The 24,233-nt window shown below is 39.9% G+C and overlaps 1 protein-coding gene across 9 annotated transcripts in view; it reads right to left on the reverse strand.

Moving 5' to 3' along the window:
• Positions 1–24,233, reverse strand: part of grm5b (glutamate receptor, metabotropic 5b) — a 156,558-nt gene that overhangs the window by 86,830 nt on the left and 45,495 nt on the right. For 7 of the 9 annotated variants that reach the window (XR_015508212.1, XR_015508213.1, XR_015508211.1 and 4 more), the window contains 1 exon segment: positions 15,618–15,867. Coding sequence is in view for 3 of the 9 variants with exons in the window: in XM_087282294.1 (XP_087138420.1) it covers positions 15,618–15,867 (250 nt within the window). In the remaining 6 variants the exon portion in view is untranslated. 9 annotated transcript variants of the gene reach the window in all.

Raw genomic sequence — 24,233 nt, forward strand, 5'->3', positions numbered from 1 at the left:
TTTGGTGAACAATCATCCAGTTACAAGATTTAGTTTCTGGCTAATTTAAACGAACACATTAGTGCAGACGCAAATCTGCTGCCTGCTCTGCCTTCGGTCCTGATTTCTCTGCTTTCCTTCTCTCTCATCTGTTAAATATTCCTCTCACACTCTCGGAGCTGCCAGGAGGAAGAGGAGGATGACGAAGGCTTGACAGCTCCTCCGCATGGAACACAGACCACTGCGCAAACACCACATCCTGCCCGAGACAGGAAACGCATCATGAACACTCTCAGAACTCCTAATGGTCATGAAGTTTGCAGTATTTGATTGCGTGTTTTTCGTGTTGTGACGCAGCTCTAAGAGAAACGGAATATTAAATGAGAATGCAGTGGGCGTGGCTTGTTTTTTTCTGCTGCGAGCTGATTGGATGTAGTAAAGCAGATGCTTCAGTCAGAAAGTTAGGGAGAGTTTAAAGGGGCTTGGGGAGAGTTATTACAACCTAACAGACTTTTCCTCCTCACCATTTCTGTTTGTTGTCAAAGCTGGAGGGGCGTGGTTCAGTATGTTAGCCACGCCCAATACCTCAGACTGAAGTAATCAGAAAATTTAACTGAAAACAAATATAAAGTGCATTTCCAGATTTTAATTAAAGATTACAAGCGCAGACTATTGTTTTTTTCCCTAATGACATGCACAGATGAATTGTTCAGCACAAAACTAGCAATGTGAGCTAACGAAATCAATATGGTTGGTTTTGATTTTATGTGTACTTTAAACAATATTTGAGAGAGCAGCCATTTGTAGTGGTGCACAAAATCATAGTAGACATTCTAAAGTGCACTCAATCAATCCCACAATGCACCTCAATGTCGAGTGTACAACCAATGTACACTCGACAGCTACAAAATACACATAATGTACTGTGAGAGTTTGCCTACCGAATGCATTTCTGCGTCTGACCACAAGATGGTGCCCTAAGCCGAATTCAATCATTCATTTATTTTCCTTTAGCTTAGTCCCTTTATTAACCTGGGGTCGCCACAGCGGAATGAACCGCCAGCTGATCCAGCAAGTTTTTACGCAGCGGATGCCCTTCCAGCCGCAACCCATCTCTGGGAAACATCCATTTCTTTAAATGTACATCCAGTGTACATTTAGATAAATGAATTATAATTGAATTAATATTGTATATATGAGTGAAATCAATATGCTTCGCTTCTTTACTAATAGACAGCTCACTATAGACCAGGGGTGTCCAAACTACGGCCCGCGGGCCATCTGCGGCCCGCAATTAGTTTTGTGGCGGCCCGCAAGGCTTTTTATGAATATTAATAGAATCTGGCCCACCATATAAAAATAAACATAATTCAATAAATAACCACCAGGTGACGCTATTACATGCATTCAATTAGGCAGCAGTTCCTGTTATGAAGTAAAACGAACTGAACAACGTGAAAGAAACATAATTCATAATCACGTTTTGGCGAGTCATGGCACAAACAAGAAAAAGGAAAATCAACAGTGAGTGCAGGAAATTTCAGTCACGGTGGGGCAAAGAATATTTCTTCACAGAGGTCAGTGGAATATGTGTCTGTTTAATTTGCCAGGAATCAGTTGCAGTAATGAAGGACTACAATATTTAAAGACATTATAAAATAAAACATCAGGCCTTCAGCTCTTACACTGGTGCCGAACGAGATCAAAAAGTAAAACAAATAGAAGCTGGCTTATCAGCTCAACAACAGCAGCTTTTTTCGTGCTAATAAACTGCAAGAAAATTCTATGCTAATCGCACAGCACAGGAAACCCTTCACTGAAGGAGAATTTATAAAGGATGAGAGTTGCAAGTGTAATTTGCCCAGAGAAGATTTTGATGAATTAAAATAACAAATTAATATAATTCCATAACACACACACACGCACACACACACACACACACACACACACACACACACACACATACATACATACATACATACATACATACATACATACACATATACACACACACACACACACACACACACACACACACACACACACACACACATACATACATACATACATACATACATACATACATACATGCACAATACACATATATACACACACACACACACACACACACACATACATACATACATACATACATACATACATACATACACAATACACACACAGACACACACACACACACACACACACACACACACACACACACACACACACACACACACACACACACACATACATACATACATACATACACAATACACATATATACACACACACACACACACACACACATACATACATACATACATACATACATACATATACAATACACATATATATACACACACACACACACACACATACATACATACATACATACATACATACATACATACACAATACACATACACACACACACACACACACACACACATATACATACATACATACACAATACACATATACACACACATATACACACACACACACACACACACACACACACACACACACACACACACACACACACACACACACACACACACACACACACACACATACATACATACATACATACATACACAATACACATATACACACACACACACACATACATACATACATACATACATACATACACAATACACATACACACACACATATATATATATATATATATATATATATATATATATATATATATATGCGCGTGTCTGTGTAATGTATGTAATGTATGTAATATATGGCCCGGCACAAATTTTTTTTTTTTTTTTTTGCATCTGGCCCTCGGCCCAAAAAGTTTGGACACCTCTGTTATAGACCATTTCAATGTGGTCATGTCATTGGCCCATGAACATTTCCTGCTTGTTATCAAACTATTTTCTAGCTGTAACAAGAGGCATTTCAATCATAACATAATGTTAAAACAGCTATCATGACATTATTTATCAAAATGTGGCTCATTTTGGATTCTCTGAAGCTCTAGAAATTAAAAAAGTAAAACAGGAAATACGTTAGGACCATTGTTTCTGCTTACATCCCTCAAAATGGTCTATAGGTGTTAAATAACTAACCGAGAAGTTTAAAATCGAATTTGTCTGATGAATTTAAACTGCAAAAAGCGATTAGTTGACTTTACTTAAAAAAAAGAGAGTAAACTCGTTGGTTTACAATTAATAAGTAAACAATATGTGTGGGCGACGCAGTGGCGCAGTAGGTATTGCTAAAGCTTCACAGCAAGAAGGTCGCTGATTCGCCTCGGCTCAGTTGGCGTTTCTGTGTGGAGTTTGCATGTTCTCCCTGCGTTCACATGGGTTTCCTCCGGGGTTTTCTCCCACAGTCCAAAGACATGTGGTACAGGTGAATTGGGCAGGCAAAAAATGTCCGTAGTGTATGAGTGTGTGTCAGAATGAGTGTGTGTGGATGTTTCCCAGAGATGGGTTTGCAGCTGGAAGGGCATCCGCTGCGTAAAAATGTGCTGGCTTTTTTTAAAGTGAAATCAACTTGCTGCTTTTAAGGCAACGGGTTTACTTACTTTTCGTGTTTTGTGTTTTCTGTTTATTTACGGTTGTGAATTGCATTATGGGATGTTGATCTCTGCTCTGTCGACTGATGTTGAAAAATCAACTCTACAGTTTAACAAAGAATTTATTGACATTTTAGTGGTTTGAAACAATATAGTGTATGAAAATAATATTTGGAGAAATAAATCTGCAAGAAAATGTTTTGCCAGTTAACTACAAGGGTTTTGTTTTGGAATATACAACACCAACCCAGACAACATCAATAGAGTCTTTTTGCACTTGAACCCTCGGGCTAGCACGCTCAGGCAACCGAACTTCCTCTGCAAGTGACGTCATGTACAATCACCACCTGTGGTCGCTTGCATGAAAGTCCTTTGATAATTTAACTTAAAAATCGCAGAAATAACGGATTTCATTAAGATTGTTGCAACAAACCTCCTCAAGTGCCTTTTTTCTAAGCATTTCACTGTAGTTTCTGGCAACATATGGCAACAGGCGCTGCAGTTGCTATAGTTACGAAAACAGATCGTTCTGAACCACAGCTTTCCTTACAACAGCTTTCCAGCAATGTTACACATCATCTGTGCCGCTTTCTTTTCGTTAAGCGAGTCGAGACGTTCCCTTATCGAATCGATGTTGACATTATGTGTGTCGTTTAGTTGTAATCAGGGCCGGAGTGGGACTCTTTTTCAGCCCTGGAGATTCAAGCCTCAGACCGGCCCACCTCAGTTCACCACTGACCATATTAAAATAAGGTAATTTCTAATTCAGTTTCTAATTACACTATCCCGTCTTTTTTGAGAAAACAGGTGCTTTATAGCTTTAAATGTTCAACAACCCTAACAGTATCATATGTCTTAACAATAAAAATGAAAAAAAAATTAACATACTCAGACGAGGATCATACCCGGGTTGATGGTCGTCGTAACCTAGCGTGCTAACCACTGGACCACAACAGCCGTTTATTTAACAGTGGCTCATCTGAGTTATATCATCATTAACCTGCAGGCTGGTTATATACAAAAAGAGTAGAGCTGCGGTAAAATAATGAATAAGATGACTGTGGTCAGGTAAATAAATAAATTAATTTAAAAAGTGTGACTGCTGAGAGCAACAGATTCTGGAGCTAGGGACACCGGCCCTCGCGGCCAAAAAACGGACCGGCCCACCGGGAATTCTCCCGGTCCTCCCGATTAGCCAATCCGGGCCTGGTTGTAATACTACAACTTCTTGAAATGTTTAAAATAAAAACTAAAATTTTAATTTGCCTGGTGTTTTTTATTCATAACTGTGGGAGAATACTTTATGTGTCTATTTAGACCTGATAGTTGATGTAAATAAGTGAGATAAATAAGTGTAAGATAAGTGACCAGATTCCACGTGCAGCCTCTCCTCGTCTGAAACGAACACGCTATTTATAGCAGAGCAACTCAATCACAAACCGGTGTTCTCAATCCCAGCGCAATCAGCTGGACCTGCAACACACACACACACAGATGCACAGACCGACACCCACACCCCAGCCACAAACGACCACAAGGGGTCGTCACACCTTCCTCCCCAAAAAAAGTTAAATAAAAAAAAAAAAAAAAAAAAAACTTATACACAATCAACAAATAAGAAACAGGACACAAATCGACATATCTCTATCACTTCAAGAGACCGGTGCACGAGAAAGGGCGTCCGCCAAAATATTTTCCTTCCCCTTGATGTGGTGAATCTCCAAATTGTACGGCTGTAAAAATAAAGACCATCGCATTAAACGTTGGTTAGGATTTTGTAAAGTTGTCAAAAACGTCAAAGGGTTGTGGTCACAATAGATAACCACCGGCAATCCACCCCCCCCAACATAGACATCAAAATGCTGGAGTGCCCAAACCAATGCCAAGGCTTCCTTTTCGATTACAGAATAATTAATCTGATAAGGCAGAAATTTTTTGGAGAAGAAACATACTGGACGTTCCACCCCATCACCATCATCCTGTAGGAGCACAGCCCCTGCCCCAATCTCACACGCATCTACATGTATTTTAAATGGTCTGTCCCACTGCGGCGCAGCAAGAACTGGAGCATTTGTCAACAACGCCTTCACATTTTCAAAGGCATTTTGACAGATTGAATTCCACTCAAACACACGTGACGCTTTCAACAAATCGGTCAACGGAGCGACGGTTTCTGAAAAATTATTACAAAAACTCCGATAATATCCCACCATCCCAAGAAAACGCATCAATTCTCGCTTGGTACGGGGTGGGGGATATCTGTCAATTGCCTCAATTTTAGCACTCACGGGACGCACAACTCCATGACCAACAACCTTACCCAAATAGGTTACCGTGGCCCTAGCGAACTCACACTTCGCTAGGTTCACAGTAAGCCCTGCTTCCTTCAGACGCTCAAATAGCTGCCTAATTCGCCGTAGATGTTCCTCCCAAGAATCGCTATATACAATCAAATCATCCAAGTAAACTGCACAACCTTCCAAATCAGTTATCACACGATTCATTAGCCTCTGAAATGTGGCCGGTGCATTTCGCAATCCGAAACTCATCACATTATAAGAATATGCCCCATCAGGTGTAATAAACGCAGAGACTTCACGGGCGCGCGGACTCAGCGGAATCTGCCAATAACCCTTCAATAAATCAAATTTACTGAGGTATCTGGCAGCACCCACTTTGTCCACACAATCTTCGATACGGGGAAGGGGAAAAGAATCAGGTTTTGTGATTGCATTTAATTTTCTATAATCGGTACAAAATCTCAAGGTACCATCTTTCTTTTTTACTAGCAAGCAAGGAGATGACCAACTAGAAGAAGATGGAACAGCCAAATTATTCTCCAACAGATACTTAACCTCCGATTCCAATTGCTTCCTTTTTTCCCACGGCACTCTATAGAATCGCTGACGCACTGGAAGGGAATCCCCCACATCAATATCGTGTTGTACAACATGCGTCTGATTAGGAACATCTGAAAAAAGGCATACATAATCCTTAATCAATCTGACCAACTCTAAACGTCTCTCAGTAGGAAGATGTTGCAAAAAGGCTGGTAAGTCACTCAGAATTTCTGAATTACTCAATCGAGGACACATAATGCTGTCATCTGGCTCCATTGTCTTTTCATAATCCAAAAATAATTCATCAGATGTCGCAGGATGAACGGACAATACAGGGGATACCTGACAACAAACTGAGCCTGAACGGCCATAAAAAGGTTTAAGTAAGTTAACATGACATACTTGAGTTTTTGTCCTTCTTTCTGGTGTCGCAATAACATAATTTTCATCCGACTCTTTACGGTGAATCACATACGGGCCAGCAAATCTAGCTTTAAATGGAGAAGTAGTCACCGGCAATAATGCCATTACCTGATCCCCGACACTAAAAGATCGGTGCTCAGTTCTACGATCGTACGCATGCTTCATTTTTAATTGTGCCTGCATTAAGTTTGCTTTAGCCAACTTAACAGCCTCAAAGAGTCGTCTTTTAAACCCGTTTACATACTCCGCTAATTTTTTCGGTGGCTCAAGAGAAATCCAATCATCCCGTAACGCAGCTAGTACCCCACGGACATTATGACCGAAAACCAGTTCATTTGGGCTATAACCAGTACTTTCATGGGTTACCTCTCTGGCAGCTAACATGAGCCAAGGTAACCCCTCCTCCCAGTCACGATCCAGTTCTGTACAATAAGCACGTAACAGGGATTTGATAGTCTGGTGGAAGCGTTCAATCGCGCCCTGACTCTGCGGATGATACGCCGTAGATATATTATGCTTAACATTAAGCTGTCGCAAAACTTCCTCAAACACTCCCGAAGTAAAATTAGTACCCCGATCTGACTGTATGATTTTAGGTATCCCAAAGACTGACATAAATTGGGAGAGCGCCTTAAGAACAGACTTCGCTGTAATTGATCGCAGTGGAAAAGCTGCCGGGTACCGTGTAACCTGACACATAACAGTCAGCAAATACTCACTACCAGACCTTGATCGACTCAAAGGACCCACACAGTCCACTATTAAATGACTGAATGGTTCAGACACCGCAGGGATAGGACGTAACGGAACAGGTTTTGGATTCTGATTTGGTTTACCTATTAGCTGGCAAACAGGACAAGTTTTAATATAGCTCGACACATCGCGTTTTAGTCGAGGCCAAAAAAAATTCCGCATTAAACGATCATACGTCTTCCTCACGCCCAAATGCCCAGACTGATCATCATGAGCGAGCTTTAACACCATCGATCTTAAAGTGGTTGGAATTACTACCTGTACGTATGGCGTCCCTATAGAGGCTTTAGCTTGTGGAGTCCATTTTCTTATCAAAACCCCTTCACACATGAAATACCCCTGGGCTGCATTAGCATCGGAGAGCACCTGTGAAAACAATTCATTCAACGTCAGATCTGCTTTTTGCTGCTTAATCAATTCATCCTGCGATACAGAAAGCAACGACGCTGGCCAAGAAACACCCCCATCTATTTGAAATGGTACCTCATTTTTCATAATACTCATCCGACTTGCTGAGCGCGTGACTGCACAAGCAGGAAAAACATCATGATAATCCAATCCACTATCCCGGTCTGCAACGGATATGGGTTTTGACGTTACAATTAATGGTGGTGCTGACTCACCCCAAACTCGTCCACCAGCCAAATTATTCCCAAGAATGACAGAAACTCCTTCCACTGGAAGGGCAGGTCTCAGCCCTAGTTCCACATCACCATGAATCAATTTAGACTGCAACGTAACCCTATGCAGTGGCACCGACATCCTAGTTAACCCAATTCCACAGATCAACATTGACTTGCCCGTAAATGATTCTTTTGAGAAAGGTAATACGGACTCCAAAATGAAAGAAGCAGATGCCCCTGTGTCCCGCAGAATTTTCACCGGCACACGCTCGCCTTCTGGAAGAGACACAAAACCATCAGAAACAAAAGGTGAAAAGTTACACTCAGAAAAGGAACTCTCCCGCATTTCGTTACTACATGGTATGAAGGAGGACTCAGATTCAACAGATCTAGCCACCGGTGCGGCCAAGAATGTAGGTTTTGGCTGGATGTAACGGCCCCGACCTTTCATCTGTAACGCAGGACACTCTTTCTTCCAATGCCCATGACCTAAACAATAATTACAGATTAAAACTGGATCGTTTTTACCAGCAATTTTCGTGTTTCCATAACGCGTGACTGTTGGTAACTCTGGACGCTGCACAAATGTAGGTTTCTCTTTAAGACAACCCACATCACTCCCCACTCTATGAATTAAATCATACTCGTCTGCTAATGCTGCTGCCTCTGCTATTGACAAAACATTACGTTCTGCAATAAATATAGCAATTTGATTTGGCAGTATGTTCTTAAACTGCTCCAAAACAACCAATTCCACCAGATCCTTAAACAATTTGACAGAGGCAGAATTACACCAGCGTGTAAAACACAATTGCAGTTCACGTGCTACTTCTACATATGACTGGGTAAAGTTCTTTCTTAAACCACGGAATTTTTGGCGATACGCTTCTGGAACCAATTCGTATGCCTTCAAAACGGCCTTTTTAACTTTATCATAATTTTGACTATCGGCCAAACTCAAAGCAGAATAAGCTTTCTGTGCTTTACCCGTCAAAACACACTGTAACATTAACGATCGTTCGGCCTCCGGCCAACTCTGATTGTCCGCAACTCGTTCAAATAACAAAAAAAATGTATCCACATCTTCTTCATTAAACAAAGGCATTAATCGCAAGTTTGCTGCTACATTAAAATTAACAGAAGGTAGCCCCCCCTCTGCTCCTTCACCTAAATCATCATCATTTAATCTCACTTTTCCATCCTTCATTAGATCCAAACGTTGCTGTTGAAGATCTAATTTTCTATTTTCCAAAGATTGTTGTGCCAAAATAGTTTCCTGTTCTAATTTTCGTTTCTCAATTTCCATTTTAAACTCCAATTTTCGCTGTTCTAACTGGAGAAGTACCAACTCTTTCTGTTGTTCAAAGGTAAAGGTAGTAGAGGGATACCTCGTAACCGAAACCCCTACTTCTGAAGACATAATCCCTTTCTCTATAAAAGCCATCTTTAAAACTGCCCTAACATTTTCTTTCAGTTTTTTATCATTTGTCGTAAGGACAATACCATAGTGGGCTGCAATCTCGATCAATTGGTCTTTTGTTAACAAATTAAATATTTGCTCAGAAGGATTCTCAATAAACTCACCTACTTCAATTGACGTCATAATCAGGAACAGAAGGGGCACAACGAAAGAGAAAGAAAAAAAAAAATATATATATATATATATATGTCTATATACATATATATACATACATACATACATATATATATATATATATATATATATATATATATACACACACATATACAAAATAAAAGAAAAAGAATAATCAATAAACCCCTTAAGTAATTTACCTCCTTGCCACACCCACTGGAGACAACCAAATACCGCAGGCTGAGAACAACAACCAATTATATTGGCGATTCTCTCACACCTCGGCGTGCTCCCGAGACATAGCTCTAACCACCGATCTGCTCAAAAATAACAAACTAAAAAAAAAAAATTTTGACATGTCCCAAGAGACATATCACTTAATCCTAACAACGAAATTAATTCACAGGGCTATTTGAAATGTCCACCAGCTGTGCATGGAATTACACAAAATAAGTCCATTCTTTCAATACAATTGCACTCGATTCTCCCAATAATAAATCAAATTTCAGTTTTATCATCATAACCAATTAACCAAAACAAATTTAACAAAATCCAAAACAATAACAAAAATTATACAAACAATACCAAATTTAACCAGTCTAAAAAAAATGTTTTAGACGAGCCCCCATTTGTTATGACCTAAACCGGTCACCTCAAATAAGGAGAAGTCGAGTACAATTGCGGTACAAAAATATATTTATTTACTATTATCGAAGGTCATGTTGCTAGCCCATCAGGTCCAAAACCGATCCCAGCCGAAAGATAAGTGACCAGATTCCACGTGCAGCCTCTCCTCGTCTGAAACGAACACGCTATTTATAGCAGAGCAACTCAATCACAAACCGGTGTTCTCAATCCCAGCGCAATCAGCTGGACCTGCAACACACACACACACAGATGCACAGACCGACACCCACACCCCAGCCACAAACGACCACAAGGGGTCGTCACAATATGCTTTGCTCGTATAAATGTTTATAGTAGCCTGCTTTGGTAAACTTACATTAAAGCCTTATAATCATATGATGAATATACAAACCGCTTTTCAGTGGTTGGGGGGTGGGGTCTGTCATGGTGTACAACCAGGGCCGGAGTGGGACTCTTTTTCAGCCCTGGAGTTTCAAGCCTTAGACCGGCCCACCTCAGTTCACCACTGACTATATTAAAATAAGGTCATTTCTAATTCAGTTTCTACACTGCCACGTCATTTTTTGTTGTTGAGAAAACAGCTGCTTTAGAACTTCAAATGTTCAACAACCCTTGCTGTATAATATGTCTTAACAATAAAAATGAAAAAAAAAATGTTATTCATACGAGGACGGAACCAGGGTTGGCGGCGTCATAACCTAACATGCTAACCACTGTACCACAACAGCTGTACACTGAAAGGTGACTTATCTAGTTATATCATCATTAAGGGTCATTAAGCTGCATCTTGCTCACGAGGCTACGAGAAATAGATAAAAAGAGCAGAGCTGCGGTAAAATAATGAATAAGAAGGCTGTGGTCAAGTAAATAAATAAATTCTTTTTAAAAAGTGTGACTGCTGAGAGCGACAGATTCTGGAGCTAAGGACACCGGCCCTCGCGGCCAAAAAACGGACCAGCCCACCGGGAATTCTCCCGGTCCTCCCAATTAGCCAATCCGGGCCTGTGTACAACTTAAGTACTTTATTTGTGTTGATTTCAAGTGACCTGACAGGTGCAGGTGTTGACCATAATGGCATCACTTGCATAGAAAGCATGGGTGCCTGAGCGTGCAAGCCAGAGAGTGCAAGTCTGAAGGTGCAAGTGCAACTCTGCAGCCAGACAATTCTCAATAATATAGCACTTAAACTATTAAAATGTCAATAAAAGTCTCTTTTTTCCAATTTTTTAAGGTTAAAAGTTGCCAGAAGAAAGATCAACGTGCCATAATGTGATTTAAAAGCATAAATAAATGAGGGAAGATAAAAAATACATAAAAACTAGAGTCACAAAATATGGAAAACTGCTAATTTATGGATATTTTTTACAGTGTCGCTTTCCACAGTCTATCACAAACAAAGCGGCATCCTTTCAGAGAACTCGGTGCTTCAATTCACTCACTCTACATATATGAACTATATTAGTGGAGTTATGTAGGGAATAGTGAATGAGGGTACATGGGGGCGATTTCAGACACAGCACTGGACTCAAAAACACGATGAGAGTTCTCAAGCGGCAGCTCTAATCTGATTGTCTGGCTTCACGCAATGTACTAGAGTCCGGAGAGCACAGATTTATATCATTTCACCAGGGAATGAAGTCTTGTTCACCAGTTTCAGAGCTACAGTGAACACTTGTGTGGAAGAGAAGATGAGATTCGGCAAAGGTGCAACAGATCTCTGAAACAGGTCAAAATGATTCACCCTCCGGTGGTTTTTGTTTTCTTTTTCAAACATTTCCCAAATGATGTTTAACAGAGGAAGGAATTTTTCACAGTATGTCCCATAATATTTTTTCTTCTGGAGAAAGTCTTTTAAGTTTTTAATTTAACACCATATTAAAATATTTAAAGGTTTCCAGAATGTTTATTCCTAATTAAAGCACACATTTCAGTCTAATGCTGACCAAAAACCCTATTGAACACTTTAATTTCGCTCTGCGTTTTCTATGTTGTCGTCAGCCAGCTCTTATTGTGATTCCACTTTAGACAGAAGTAAGCCCTCCATCTGACCTGAGATTGAGTCAGTAAAGGGGGTAATAACGGCAGGAGAGGGTCTTACAGCGGCCATCACAGACATTCAGACTCAAAGAGAGGAGACAGATGTCTAAGTACACTCTAAAAAATAACACTTCTTTACCACGAATCGATGTTTTCATGAAAATCCTTTAACATTCACTGCACAAAATGTTCTTTGTAATGAAAAAAAGAAGCTTCTTTGGAGTATTAAAAAGAAAAAGTTACTTTAAAAGGGAGAGTTCACCCAAAAATGAACACTACACTTGTTTTAAAGCTCTTGTTTGAGTTTCTTTTGTTGAACACACACCGAAGAATGTTGTTAAAAAACAGCCATTGACTTCCATAGTGTTTATTGACTTCCATAGTATTTTGTTTCTCATACTATGGAATTTAATGGTTACAAAATTTCAGCTTTCTTTAGAGTTTGATTATTTTGTGCTTACCAAACAAAAGAAACTCATAATGGTTAGGAACTCTTGAGGGAGAGTAAAGAGTGAGTTCATTATCATTTTAGGGTGATCTGTGACATTAAGAAAAGAAAAAGCTCTTCTGAGAAGCAAAACCTGTTATTTTAAAGAGACATTGGATTTTAAATTGTTTTACCTTCATTAATGATGAAGATGATGAAGATGATAATGGTTATGAAGATGGAGATGATGATGATTGTAATGTCCTCTAGATTCTCATCTGGACTGAGCAACTGATGTAAAAAAAAGACAATCAACACACACGCACGCACGCACGCACACTTACACACACACACACACACACACACACACACACACACACACACAGATTCTTGTGTAAGACTTTATCAAAGCTCCAGTATGTAGAATTGACACCTAGGGCCCTATCATAAACTCGGCGCAATAAGGCATAAGACATGTATGGCGTGATTTGTTGCTATTTTCTGACCAGCGCAACTGTCATTTTCACGTTTTGCACTACATTGTTTATAGCAAATCCATTTGGGCCACTTTGTGGACTCATGGGCGTGCTGGTCCAAAAATCAGATTAGTGACGTATGCACCGTATAGGATGTGTGTTTAAATATATATAACTCAGTTTTTTGACCACACTTCATTATTATTGTTCATTTATTCATTTGCTGGAAATTAGAACTGAATTTAGAAATAGTTTTGACACAGATCTTTGCGCTTAAACTAAATTAATTATGTATGCTAATGGATGTCTTAAGTGGAGTGTGTACAACATAGTTTCTGTATCTATGAAAGTAAAGGAGTAAAAGTAAAGATGCCGAATGGAGGAGGCTCGTTCTTTATCCTCGCGCTGCAGATGCTCTGTTTTCTCACTAGTGAAGCAATCAGTTTTTCCTCTTACAAAGTCCGCCATGTAAATAGCAAATGCACCATGGCACGACGCAACTAACTCTTAAAGGGAATGGGAGACGAGACTCTAAATAGTTTAATGCATGTTATGCTCAAAACACACCCATAACCCGTTAATGCTGTGTTCACACCAGACGCGGAATGGGCGGATAAATCGCGCTATTCGCGCGTAAACAGCCGCGTGAACATTTGAGGTTTCTCGCTTCATTCGCGCATCAAACCCCGCTTCATTCGCGCATCAAACCCCGCTTCATTCGCGTGTCAAATTCACTTCAGAACAGACGCAGATTCACGTGATGGGCAGGGCTTCTGTCTGCCCAGTGACTCTAGCTTCATAGCTAAAGGGCTAACATGGATTTTATGAAGAAAATAACAGTGTTTATGTGCTTTAAGAAGGATGATAAACAGCGTCGATACGTTTAGAGCCGTGTCTGAGTCCACTACATCCTTTCAGAGGTGCATCCAGCTCTTTAAGCTCATAAACTCCTCCAGAAACTGAACCTGGCGGATGGAAGTTTTCAGCGGTGCTTCTGACTGAGCCCAGCCCAGTTTGATAAGCTTCTTGTCGGTGTCTGCAGGGGGATTTCCCCTGGGACACCGACAACAGGCGATACGTCACAATCACGCCCCCACAAGAGCAAGCTCCTGATTGGTTAACGCGGCGCGAATGTCCGCTGAAGTTCAGATTTTCAAACGCGAGTGATTCGCGCGAAACGCGCATTAAGCACGTCAAACGCGCAAAACGTTCAATTCGCGCCACGCCAATCGCGCCATGCGCACCGCGCAATTCTCGTCATTCGCGCCGCGCCATTCGCGCGTATCTCGCCGCAGGATGTCTATTCGCACGTTTGCATTGACTTAACATGTAAATCACTCGCGCTCGCACGCGTGCCGCGTCTGGTGTGAACGCAGCATAAGAGAACAAGCACAACCCTGTTGGAGCATGCGCTGGGACGAAAAGCATATTTTTCCGTCCTTAAAATAGCAAAAGTGGATTCAGATGCTTTTTCGCCAAACGATTTAGACTGCGCATAGATGATTGGTAGAGCCCTAGTGGCTGAACTATGGAGTCTCAAAAATAATACATTCATAAAATAAAATGTATACATCTACAACACAATTCACATTAACAAAATCCAGTTCGTAAAATCAAAACCCAATTTATAAATATGCAAATCCTACAAATCCTACAAATCCTACAAAGTCTACATTCTTTTTCACGCTCTGATGACTCGACACACAGATTGACGACACCAAAAGTAGCGTAGGCCTGTATGTTTAAAGATTGGGCCTTACGCTGCAAACTGCACAGCTAATGTTTATAGTACGTATGTAATATTTGTTTGTTAAATTAAGAAACACCTCTATAAAAACACTATACTTCTACTACTCTTTTTCGGATGCTGCTACTGCCCTCTAGAGGTCACAATTTTGCTTGCACCAACATAAAGTCCTAAAAACTGCAATAAAATACACTGTTTTCCACCAAGGCAACCCGGGTGCTGGAATATAACTGTGTAAACTGACAGTGGGCTGGTTATAGAGGCCAAAACAAAGACAGACATTACAACACAGATTGCACCATTTAAAAGGAGAATAACTGACTTTAGCATAGCTTTTCAGGTAAACAAATTTGTTCACTTAGCCTATTTAGCAATATATGCAAACATATATTTTAGTAGAGTTAAAAACTTTATGTAAACAGAGCACACACAACATCATTTTTCTCAACCTCAGGTCATGCATGATTTCTTTAAAGATGCACCAGAGTGTCTTCAATATAATGACAGCAAATATTGATCCACTGACCTGCCGACCAGCAGAAACTCTCCGACCAGGTTTTGTCGTCTCATGGCCATGAGGATGTTTCGTACAGTCATGCCCTCGCAGAAACAGGCCACCACTCGAGCTTTGGGCAGATACTTGCGCAGTTTCACCAGCAGGCGGTCAAAGTTCTGCTCGCCTGCGTTACTCCAGATCTTATCTGAGTGAGCGATGCAGATGCCTTCTTTCCCCGCCATTTCCTTAAACGCCTCCATCCCACTCTCGCCATAGTTACCTGGAAAACACAGAGAGAACACAAGAAAAGACAGTTGTGAATACTCAAAGCACAAGGTAAATCGTTATAAACCAGTCACTAGACCAATTACAGACTGGGTCATCAGACCAATCTCAACAGACTGGGTCAACAGACCAATCACAACAGACTGGGTCAACAGACCAATCACCGCAGACCAGGTCACTAGACTAATCACAACTGACTGGGTCATTAAACCAATCACCACAGACTGGGTCACTGGACCTATCACAACAAATTGGGTCAACGGACCAATCACCGCAGACTAGGTCATTAAACCAAGCACAACAAACAGGATTATCAGACAATCACAATAGACTGGGCCATTAAATCAATCACAAAAGACTGGGCCATTGAATAAATCACAATAGACTGGATCATTCATTAGACCAATCACAACAGACTATGTAATCGGATCAATCACTGCAGACTGGGTCATTGAACCAATCACAACACACTGGATCACTGGACCAATCACAACAAGCTGGGTCACTGGACAAATCACAGCAGATTGGGTCATTAGACCAATCACAACAGACTATGTAATCGGATCAATCACTGCAGACTGGGTCATTGAACCAATCACAACACACTGGATCACTGGACCAATCACAACAAGCTGGGTCACTGGACAAATCACAGCAGATTGGGTCATTAGACCAATCAGAACAGACTTGGTTATTGGACCAATTAACACTGGACTGGGTCATTAGACAACAACAAGCTGGGCCACTAGACGAATCACAGCAGATTGGGTCATTAGACTAATCAGAACAGACATGGTCATTGGACCAATTAACACCGGACTGGGTCATTAGACAACAAAAAACTGGGTCATAAGATCAATCACAACAGACTGGATCATGGATCAATGGCAACAGACTGTGTCATCAGACCAATTATTGCAGACTGGGTCATTAGACCAATCAGAACAGACTGGGTCATTGGACCCAATTAAAACCGGACTGGGTTATTAGAGCAATAACAAAAAAAATGGGTCAATAAACCAATCACAATAGACTGGGTCATTGGATCAATCACCACAGACTGGGTCATTGGGCCAATTACAGCAGACTGGGCCATCGGACCAATCACAGCAGACTGGGTTATTAGACCAAATAAAACAGACTGGGTCATTGGACCAGTAACAACAGACTGTGTCATCAGACCAATCACAACAGACTGTGCCATCAGACCAATCACTGCAAACCGGGTCATTGGACCAATCACCACAGATTTATAATTATTAGCAGATTAATCACATTAGATTGGGTTATTGGACCAATTACAACAGACATTGTAATCGGACCAATCACAACAGACTGGGTAATCGGACCAATCACAGATTGGCATTCATTAATTTTTCTTCAGCTTAGTCCCTTTATTTATCAGTGGTTACCAGAGCTGAATGAACCGCCAACTTATCTAGCATATGTTTTATGCAGCGGATGCCCTTCCAGCTGCAACCCACTACTGGAAAACACCCAAACACTAGTCTTTGGTGTAATTATATAAAAATAAACGCATATAGTGCACATATAAGTGTTTTTTGACCTTGCATGCACATCAGCCTGTTGTTGGAGACCCCCAATACCAAAATATGACCTATTATAATTCATAATGGTGGCAGTTTAAATGAAGCCGTAAGTATATCAGATAAGTGTGAGAGCTCTGAGGATCTGCTCAGGTTCTGATGCGAAGGCCCTGGTTGTTGTAGGTACGTGTAAAGTCTTGTAATTAGTCTCACAGTGAGAGTAGCAGACATGAACAGATGGCACACACACACACACACACAGACACACACACACACACACACACACACACACACACACACACACACACACACACACACACACACACACAGGTGACATAAACACACAATCACAGTCAGGGCTCATAAAGAGTCTCCAGCCTTCAGTTTCTGTCAGAGATCATTGAACACAGATCATTCATTCTCTCAGTCTCTGACATCACTGAACATTCGATTAAACTAATGATCTCCTCTTTTCAAGGTCTCATTACATCCTTAGCAACATGACAGAACGCTAAACACCCAGATCAAAAGCTGAAATAATGAGCCACAACAAAAATAAATACATAAACAAATATATATATATATATATATATATATATATATATATATATATATATATATATATATATATATATATATATGTGTGTGTGTATGTACAACAGTTCTGTTCTTGAATCTGATTGGCTGATAGCCGTGCAATATTGTGCAACATCACAAGCCTCTTCACCCTTCACCTCTTTGTATTACTCCGCCCACATACAGACCGCAACAAGCAGAGAGATGTTACAGTTTGACAAATATTACCGTTGTTAGACGACAAAATGTACTTTAGAGGGTTTTTAAGTCAAGAATGTAGTTGTTTAGATTGCAACTATGCAGTTTATTTGTAAGAATAGTGCCTATTTTATAATATTCACAAATTCTGAGAGAGCTCGTCGGTCGACGGTCATTAGCCTGCCATAGTGTAGTAGACCAAAGTCAGTTGACATTGTCTATCCACAAGATTATATTATATTATAGACTGCATAATAAGCCCTTGCTTAGATTAAAACTGTTGTGTTTTCTTGAGCCCAAAGCTGAAAAACGGAAGCGTCACGGTTTTTAAGGTGGACTGGATAGAGTCAGTAAGAAGCTGCGAATAAGAAGCTGGATTCAGCCTCGTCCCTCCTTATCGGAAACACAACAGCAGTCTGGTAGTGATTGTGCTGCTTTTTTCGAAGTTTATTATTGTGATATTGTAACAGTCGCTCAATGTTTGATATGCATTGTGTATGTCCCTTTCACGAGGCCTTCTTCTGTCGCTGTTTTACCTTAGAGATGTAAGCACGCATGCGAGCTCAGTTCAGTTCTGGCGAGCTCTGAAAAGTGTGTGATGGTCGCTCTACTGCTGTATCATTCTTTTATTTCAATAATGTAACATTTTATTTTTTGTCACGGATGTTTGAGCGTCTTTTTCTTTTCCTCTTGCCTACTCGTTGTTGTTGACTGGCATGTACGTAGTCGACAGCACTTGGGAGAAACGCATTAGGGCCAATAGGAAGAGCGAAATCGTTTCTGTCTCCTTTTTTTTATTCCTTAAAGTCTGCGGGTAAATGCTGAGACACTTGGCACAATACCGACAGCAACAGACAAATACTGTAGACTATAATAGACTGTAGGGAAATTTTTCTGTAAACTGATGGCATTTCATGTCACGTTCAGCCTTATAATCTTTAAATGTGAGCAAAATCAGCTGTTCTGTCATCACTGGACATTACGCTAGAGAATCATTCAAACACTAGCTCTAAAGTGAAATTGGTAAATTAGTAACAGCTTCTGCTGTTCTGACATCAGCTGCAGATGTAAATGAGTGGCGGAAGAAAGTAGTTCCTAATACAAAAGGGTTTTAGACTCTCCGTGTTTGATTTTCTTATTTATATACAAGATTGTGCCGTCAAACTGTTGTATGAACGCAATATCAAATGAGTAGCAGTGCGATATGGCTGTATATCAGCACTGGTGGGACGCTTAGGCACTCTGCCTGTGGCCTTGTGCCAACGCACGCCTCCCACCAGTGCTGATTTACAGCAATATCAAACTACTACTCGTGTGATATTGCTCATAAAGAGTTATATATAAATATATATATTTACCTTTGAGTTGTCTAACCATAATTAGTGAAATTTATATTAAACTGCGCAGTTATGAAAAATAAAAATCAACAAGATTGAAAATCTGATTTTCAAAATATGATTATACAGTAGTTGAGAGCAAAATTATTAGTCCTTCTGTGAAATAATTTTTTTTACATTTTTTATTAAACGCTTTTTAACAGAGAGAGTTTTTTAAAGACATTTCTGAACATTTAATAGCATTTAATAACTAATTCCTAATAACTAACAAATAATTTGTCTTTGCCATGATGACAGTAGAGGCCGGTATAAGATTGTGACGGTATGATACAACCTTGGGTAAAAATTAGGGGTGTTTTTTCGGTGCACCGCGGTGCAGACGCGGACAATTCAGTATCGGTTTAGTAATATTCATAACCGGTTATTATGTACTGACATCATGTATCTCATATGCGCTATGTCGCCACAGCTTACCATGGTGACGAGGCAAGCGCGAGTATTTACAATGCTCCAACTACTTAAAAGCACAGAAACTGTGCACAATTTCACTGCGTGTGTGTTTGCTGGACAGTCTTTCACTGACACTTACAGCAGAAGCCTCTATTTCACTGTGAATGAGAGAACGAAAGTAAACTCCATTTCTCTCTCTCACTGTGGCCCATTTGACCTGCTGGTGTGACTTTATCAGTGTCACTCATCTGTGAAGAGCGCCAGCGCGTAGAGCCAATCGCAGCCCTTTCTGTTGAGCGCATGACCAGTCAAAGGGGTGTAAGAAAGAGCTCGCTAGACAAGGCTCAGAAAGCGAGCAGGATATTTATATCTGTTTGTTTGCTATGAATTCTCGTGTTGTTTAAAGGTACAGTTTTTATATCTGACTGTTAAGGGACAAAATTGTATTACAAATAGTATATAATATATATTTATACATTTTAATTCAAGAATTGCTGTGATTTGAAAAAAATATAAAACTGCACATGGAAAGCATCGTCAATGCACCGTGATATCAAATTAAACTGAATCGATGGATTAGTCGTAATCAAACTGTGACACCAGTGTAGGTTCATTAATTCATTCATTTTCTTGTTGGCGTAGTCTCTTTATTAATCTGGGATCACCACAGCGGAATGAACCGCCAACTTATCCAGCACGTTTATACGCAACGGATGCCCTTCCAGCATCTCTGGGAAATATCCACACACACACACACACACACACACACACACACACACACACACATACACAGACAATTTAGCCTACCCAATTCACCTGTACCACATGTCTTTGGACTGTGGGGAAAACCGGAACTACAGTGGGGGAACTACAAAACCGGAACTACTGTGGGGGAACTACAAGTTAGCAAGACTACATTATACTGCTAAACACTGTCTAGTTTATAAAACACACACACACACACTTTCACCTCAAAGCGCTGCTCTGACTCGGCTAAAATGTGAATAAATATTACAGAAGAAAATCGAACATCTGAGCATCAAACACACTGAGCTGCCCTTTACAACCTGTGAAGGAATAAATCAGTGTGTGTGTGTGTGTGTGTGTGTGTTTGTGTGTGTGTGTGTGTGTGTTTCTGCAGGTAACAGAGTTGTTACGTGAGAGAGAGAGTGTTGACATGAGTGTTTCACTGTAATTACTGAAAAGAGATGCTATCAGGACTCTCTCTCTTTCTTTCTCTCTCTTTTATGAAGCGTTTTTCATCTATGGGCAGGCACGCGCACACATAGGGCTCAACCTGTGCAGTGCACACGCCCTTTTTAGTCTTGGATAGAAAGTGCCCTTCCAAAATGATCAAAAGTGCACCCGCGACACATCCCCCCCTCCCCCCCTACCGCCCTTCAGTAGGTGCGCGACAACACCGCTCGAGTACGCACACTCACATATTACAAACCGGCCAAAATAAAATAAAATAAAATAAAATAAAATAAAATAAAATAAAATAAAATAAAATAAAATAAAATAAAATAAAATAAAATAAAATAAAATAAAATAAAATAAAATAAAATAATAAAAAATAATAATAATAATAATAATAATAAAATAAAAAAAATTAAATTAAATTAAATTAAATTAAATAATTAAATTAAATAAAACTAAATTAAACTAAATAAAATAAAACAAAATAAAACTTTGATAAAATTAAAATTAAATAAGATAAAATAAATTTTAAAAATCAAATTAAATTAAATTATCTTAAACAAATTTCAATTTAAATATTTAATTTATTTTATTTGTATTAAATTTAATTTAATTAAATTTTAAATAATTTTAATATATATATATATATATATTGTGCACTATTTTAAATGGTTTATATATATATATTAATATATATATATTTAGAAACTTCTTTGATTCTTAATAACAGCACATTTTGCGACTTGGTAAAATATATACTGAAGCTGAAAAAACTAATCGAATTCTGCATGCAAAGAGGTTATCCAATCAAAACTGAGGTCATTTGCATATAGACGGCACAGTAGTAAAATCCCTATGAATTCTAATGCTCAGAGATCAAACATTTTATATATATATATATATATATATATATATATATATATATATATATATATATATATATATATATATATATATATATATATATATATATATATATAGCGAAACTACAGTAGTAGTTATATTGCATTATTGCCCAGCATTGGAAACTAACTATAAATAATTACTCTTTTAAAGGAACGTGCCCAACAGATTGGATAAATTTGCATATAGAAGTTAACAAAATCCCCATGAATCAATGCTGCGATGTAAACAGTAAAATGAACAGTGTTTGGTGCGTGAAACCTCCGCTGACATCATAAGTGGAGTTCAGGAGGAGAAAATAAAGAGCTGCAGAGAAATAAAATACAGGCTTTTCAAAGTTTAAACGTCCTAAAAGCCGCCCAGCAGCTCATGTTTAACAGACAGATGCAGTTATCAGCCAAAGGTCTTTCTCAGCCTATTACATTACTGTGAAGTATTTGCACTAAATCAAGCGTGGTTTCCAATGATACAAATCCCCCGCCGCGACACACCGTCTGAAAAATGTCCCGCCGTGATATCATCTCAAATCCATCTCTTAAAATGCATTTCCCCCCTCAGCTTTACGCTACCACTATCATTTTCATGATTTACCCTCGTACTACATCACAATCCTACAAGCACTGGTGTGTGTTTGGTGTGAACGCGGCGCCACACACGCACAGACGAGCAGATGGCACATACATGTCCATCTCCACAGGAAACACACACACATACAGCAATGGAGAATCACTGGGTTACTGTACGAGTGTGTGATTATGCTAATGAGATTCAGATTCAGAGAATTGAGCTGGATTACATCATCACCTCCTCTGCTATAAGTCTATTGGCTGGGACTGACTGATTGGCTGGAATGCATGACTATGATTGGCTGAAGTGCATGATTGCGATTGGCTGAAGAGCATGACTGACTGGCTGAAGTGCATGACTATGATTAACCGAAGTGCATGACTGTAATTGGCTTAAGTGCATAATTGTGATTGGCTGAAGTGTATGACTGTAATTGGCTGAAGAGCATGACTATGATTGGCTGAAGTGTATCACTATGATTGGCTGAAGTGCATGACTGTGATTGGCTGAAGTGTATCACTATGATTGGCTGAAGTGCATGACTGTGATTGGCTGAAGTGTATCACTATGATTGGCTGAAGTGCATGACTGTGATTGGCTGAAGTGTATCACTATGATTGGCTGAAGTGTATGACTGTAATTGGCTGAAGAGCATGACTATGATTGGCTGAAGTGTATCACTATGATTGGCTGAAGTGCATGACTGTGATTGGCTGAAGTGTATCACTATGATTGGCTGAAGTGCATGACTGTGATTGGCTGAAGTGTATCACTATGATTGGCTGAAGTGTATCACTATGATTGGCTGAAGTGCATGACTGTGATTGGGTGGAGTGTATCACTATGATTGGCTGAAGTGCATGACTGTGATTGGGTGGAGTGTATCACTATGATTGGCTGAAGTGCATGACTGTGATTGGGTGGAGTGTATCACTATGATTGGCTGAAGTGCAAGACTGTGATTGGCTGAGTGTATCACTATGATTGGCTGAAGTGCATGACTGTGATTGGGTGAAGTGTATCACTATGATTGGCTGAAGTGCAAGACTGTGATTGGCTGAGTGTATCACTATGATTGGCTGAAGTGCATGACTGTGATTGGGTGGAGTGTATCACTATGATTGGCTGAAGTGCAAGACTGTGATTGGGTGGAGTGTATCACTATGATTGGCTGAAGTGTAAGACTGGTTGAAGTGCATGACTGTGATTGGCTGAATTGTATGACTGGTTGAAGAGCATGACTGTGATTGGTTGAAGAGCATGACTGTGATTGGCTGAAGTGCATGACTGGCTTGAATTGGCTGTGACTGGCTGAAGTGCATTACTGATAGGCTGGAGTGCATGCCTTTAATTGGCTGAAGTGTATGACTGTAATTAGCTGAATTGCATGACTATGATTGGCTGGAATGCATGACTGTGATTGGCTGAAGTGCATAACTGTGATTGGCTGGACTGTATAACTAGCTGGAGTGCATGACTGTGATTGGCTGAAGTGTATGACTTGCTGGAGTGCATGACTATGATTAGCTGAAGTGCATGACTATGATTGGCTGAAGTCTTTAACTGGTGGGTATGCACGACTG

This window comes from Danio rerio, chromosome 15 (assembly GCF_052040795.2).
Source record: "Danio rerio strain M-AB ecotype USA chromosome 15, GRCz13ab, whole genome shotgun sequence".
Classification (NCBI taxonomy): domain Eukaryota; kingdom Metazoa; phylum Chordata; class Actinopteri; order Cypriniformes; family Danionidae; genus Danio; species Danio rerio.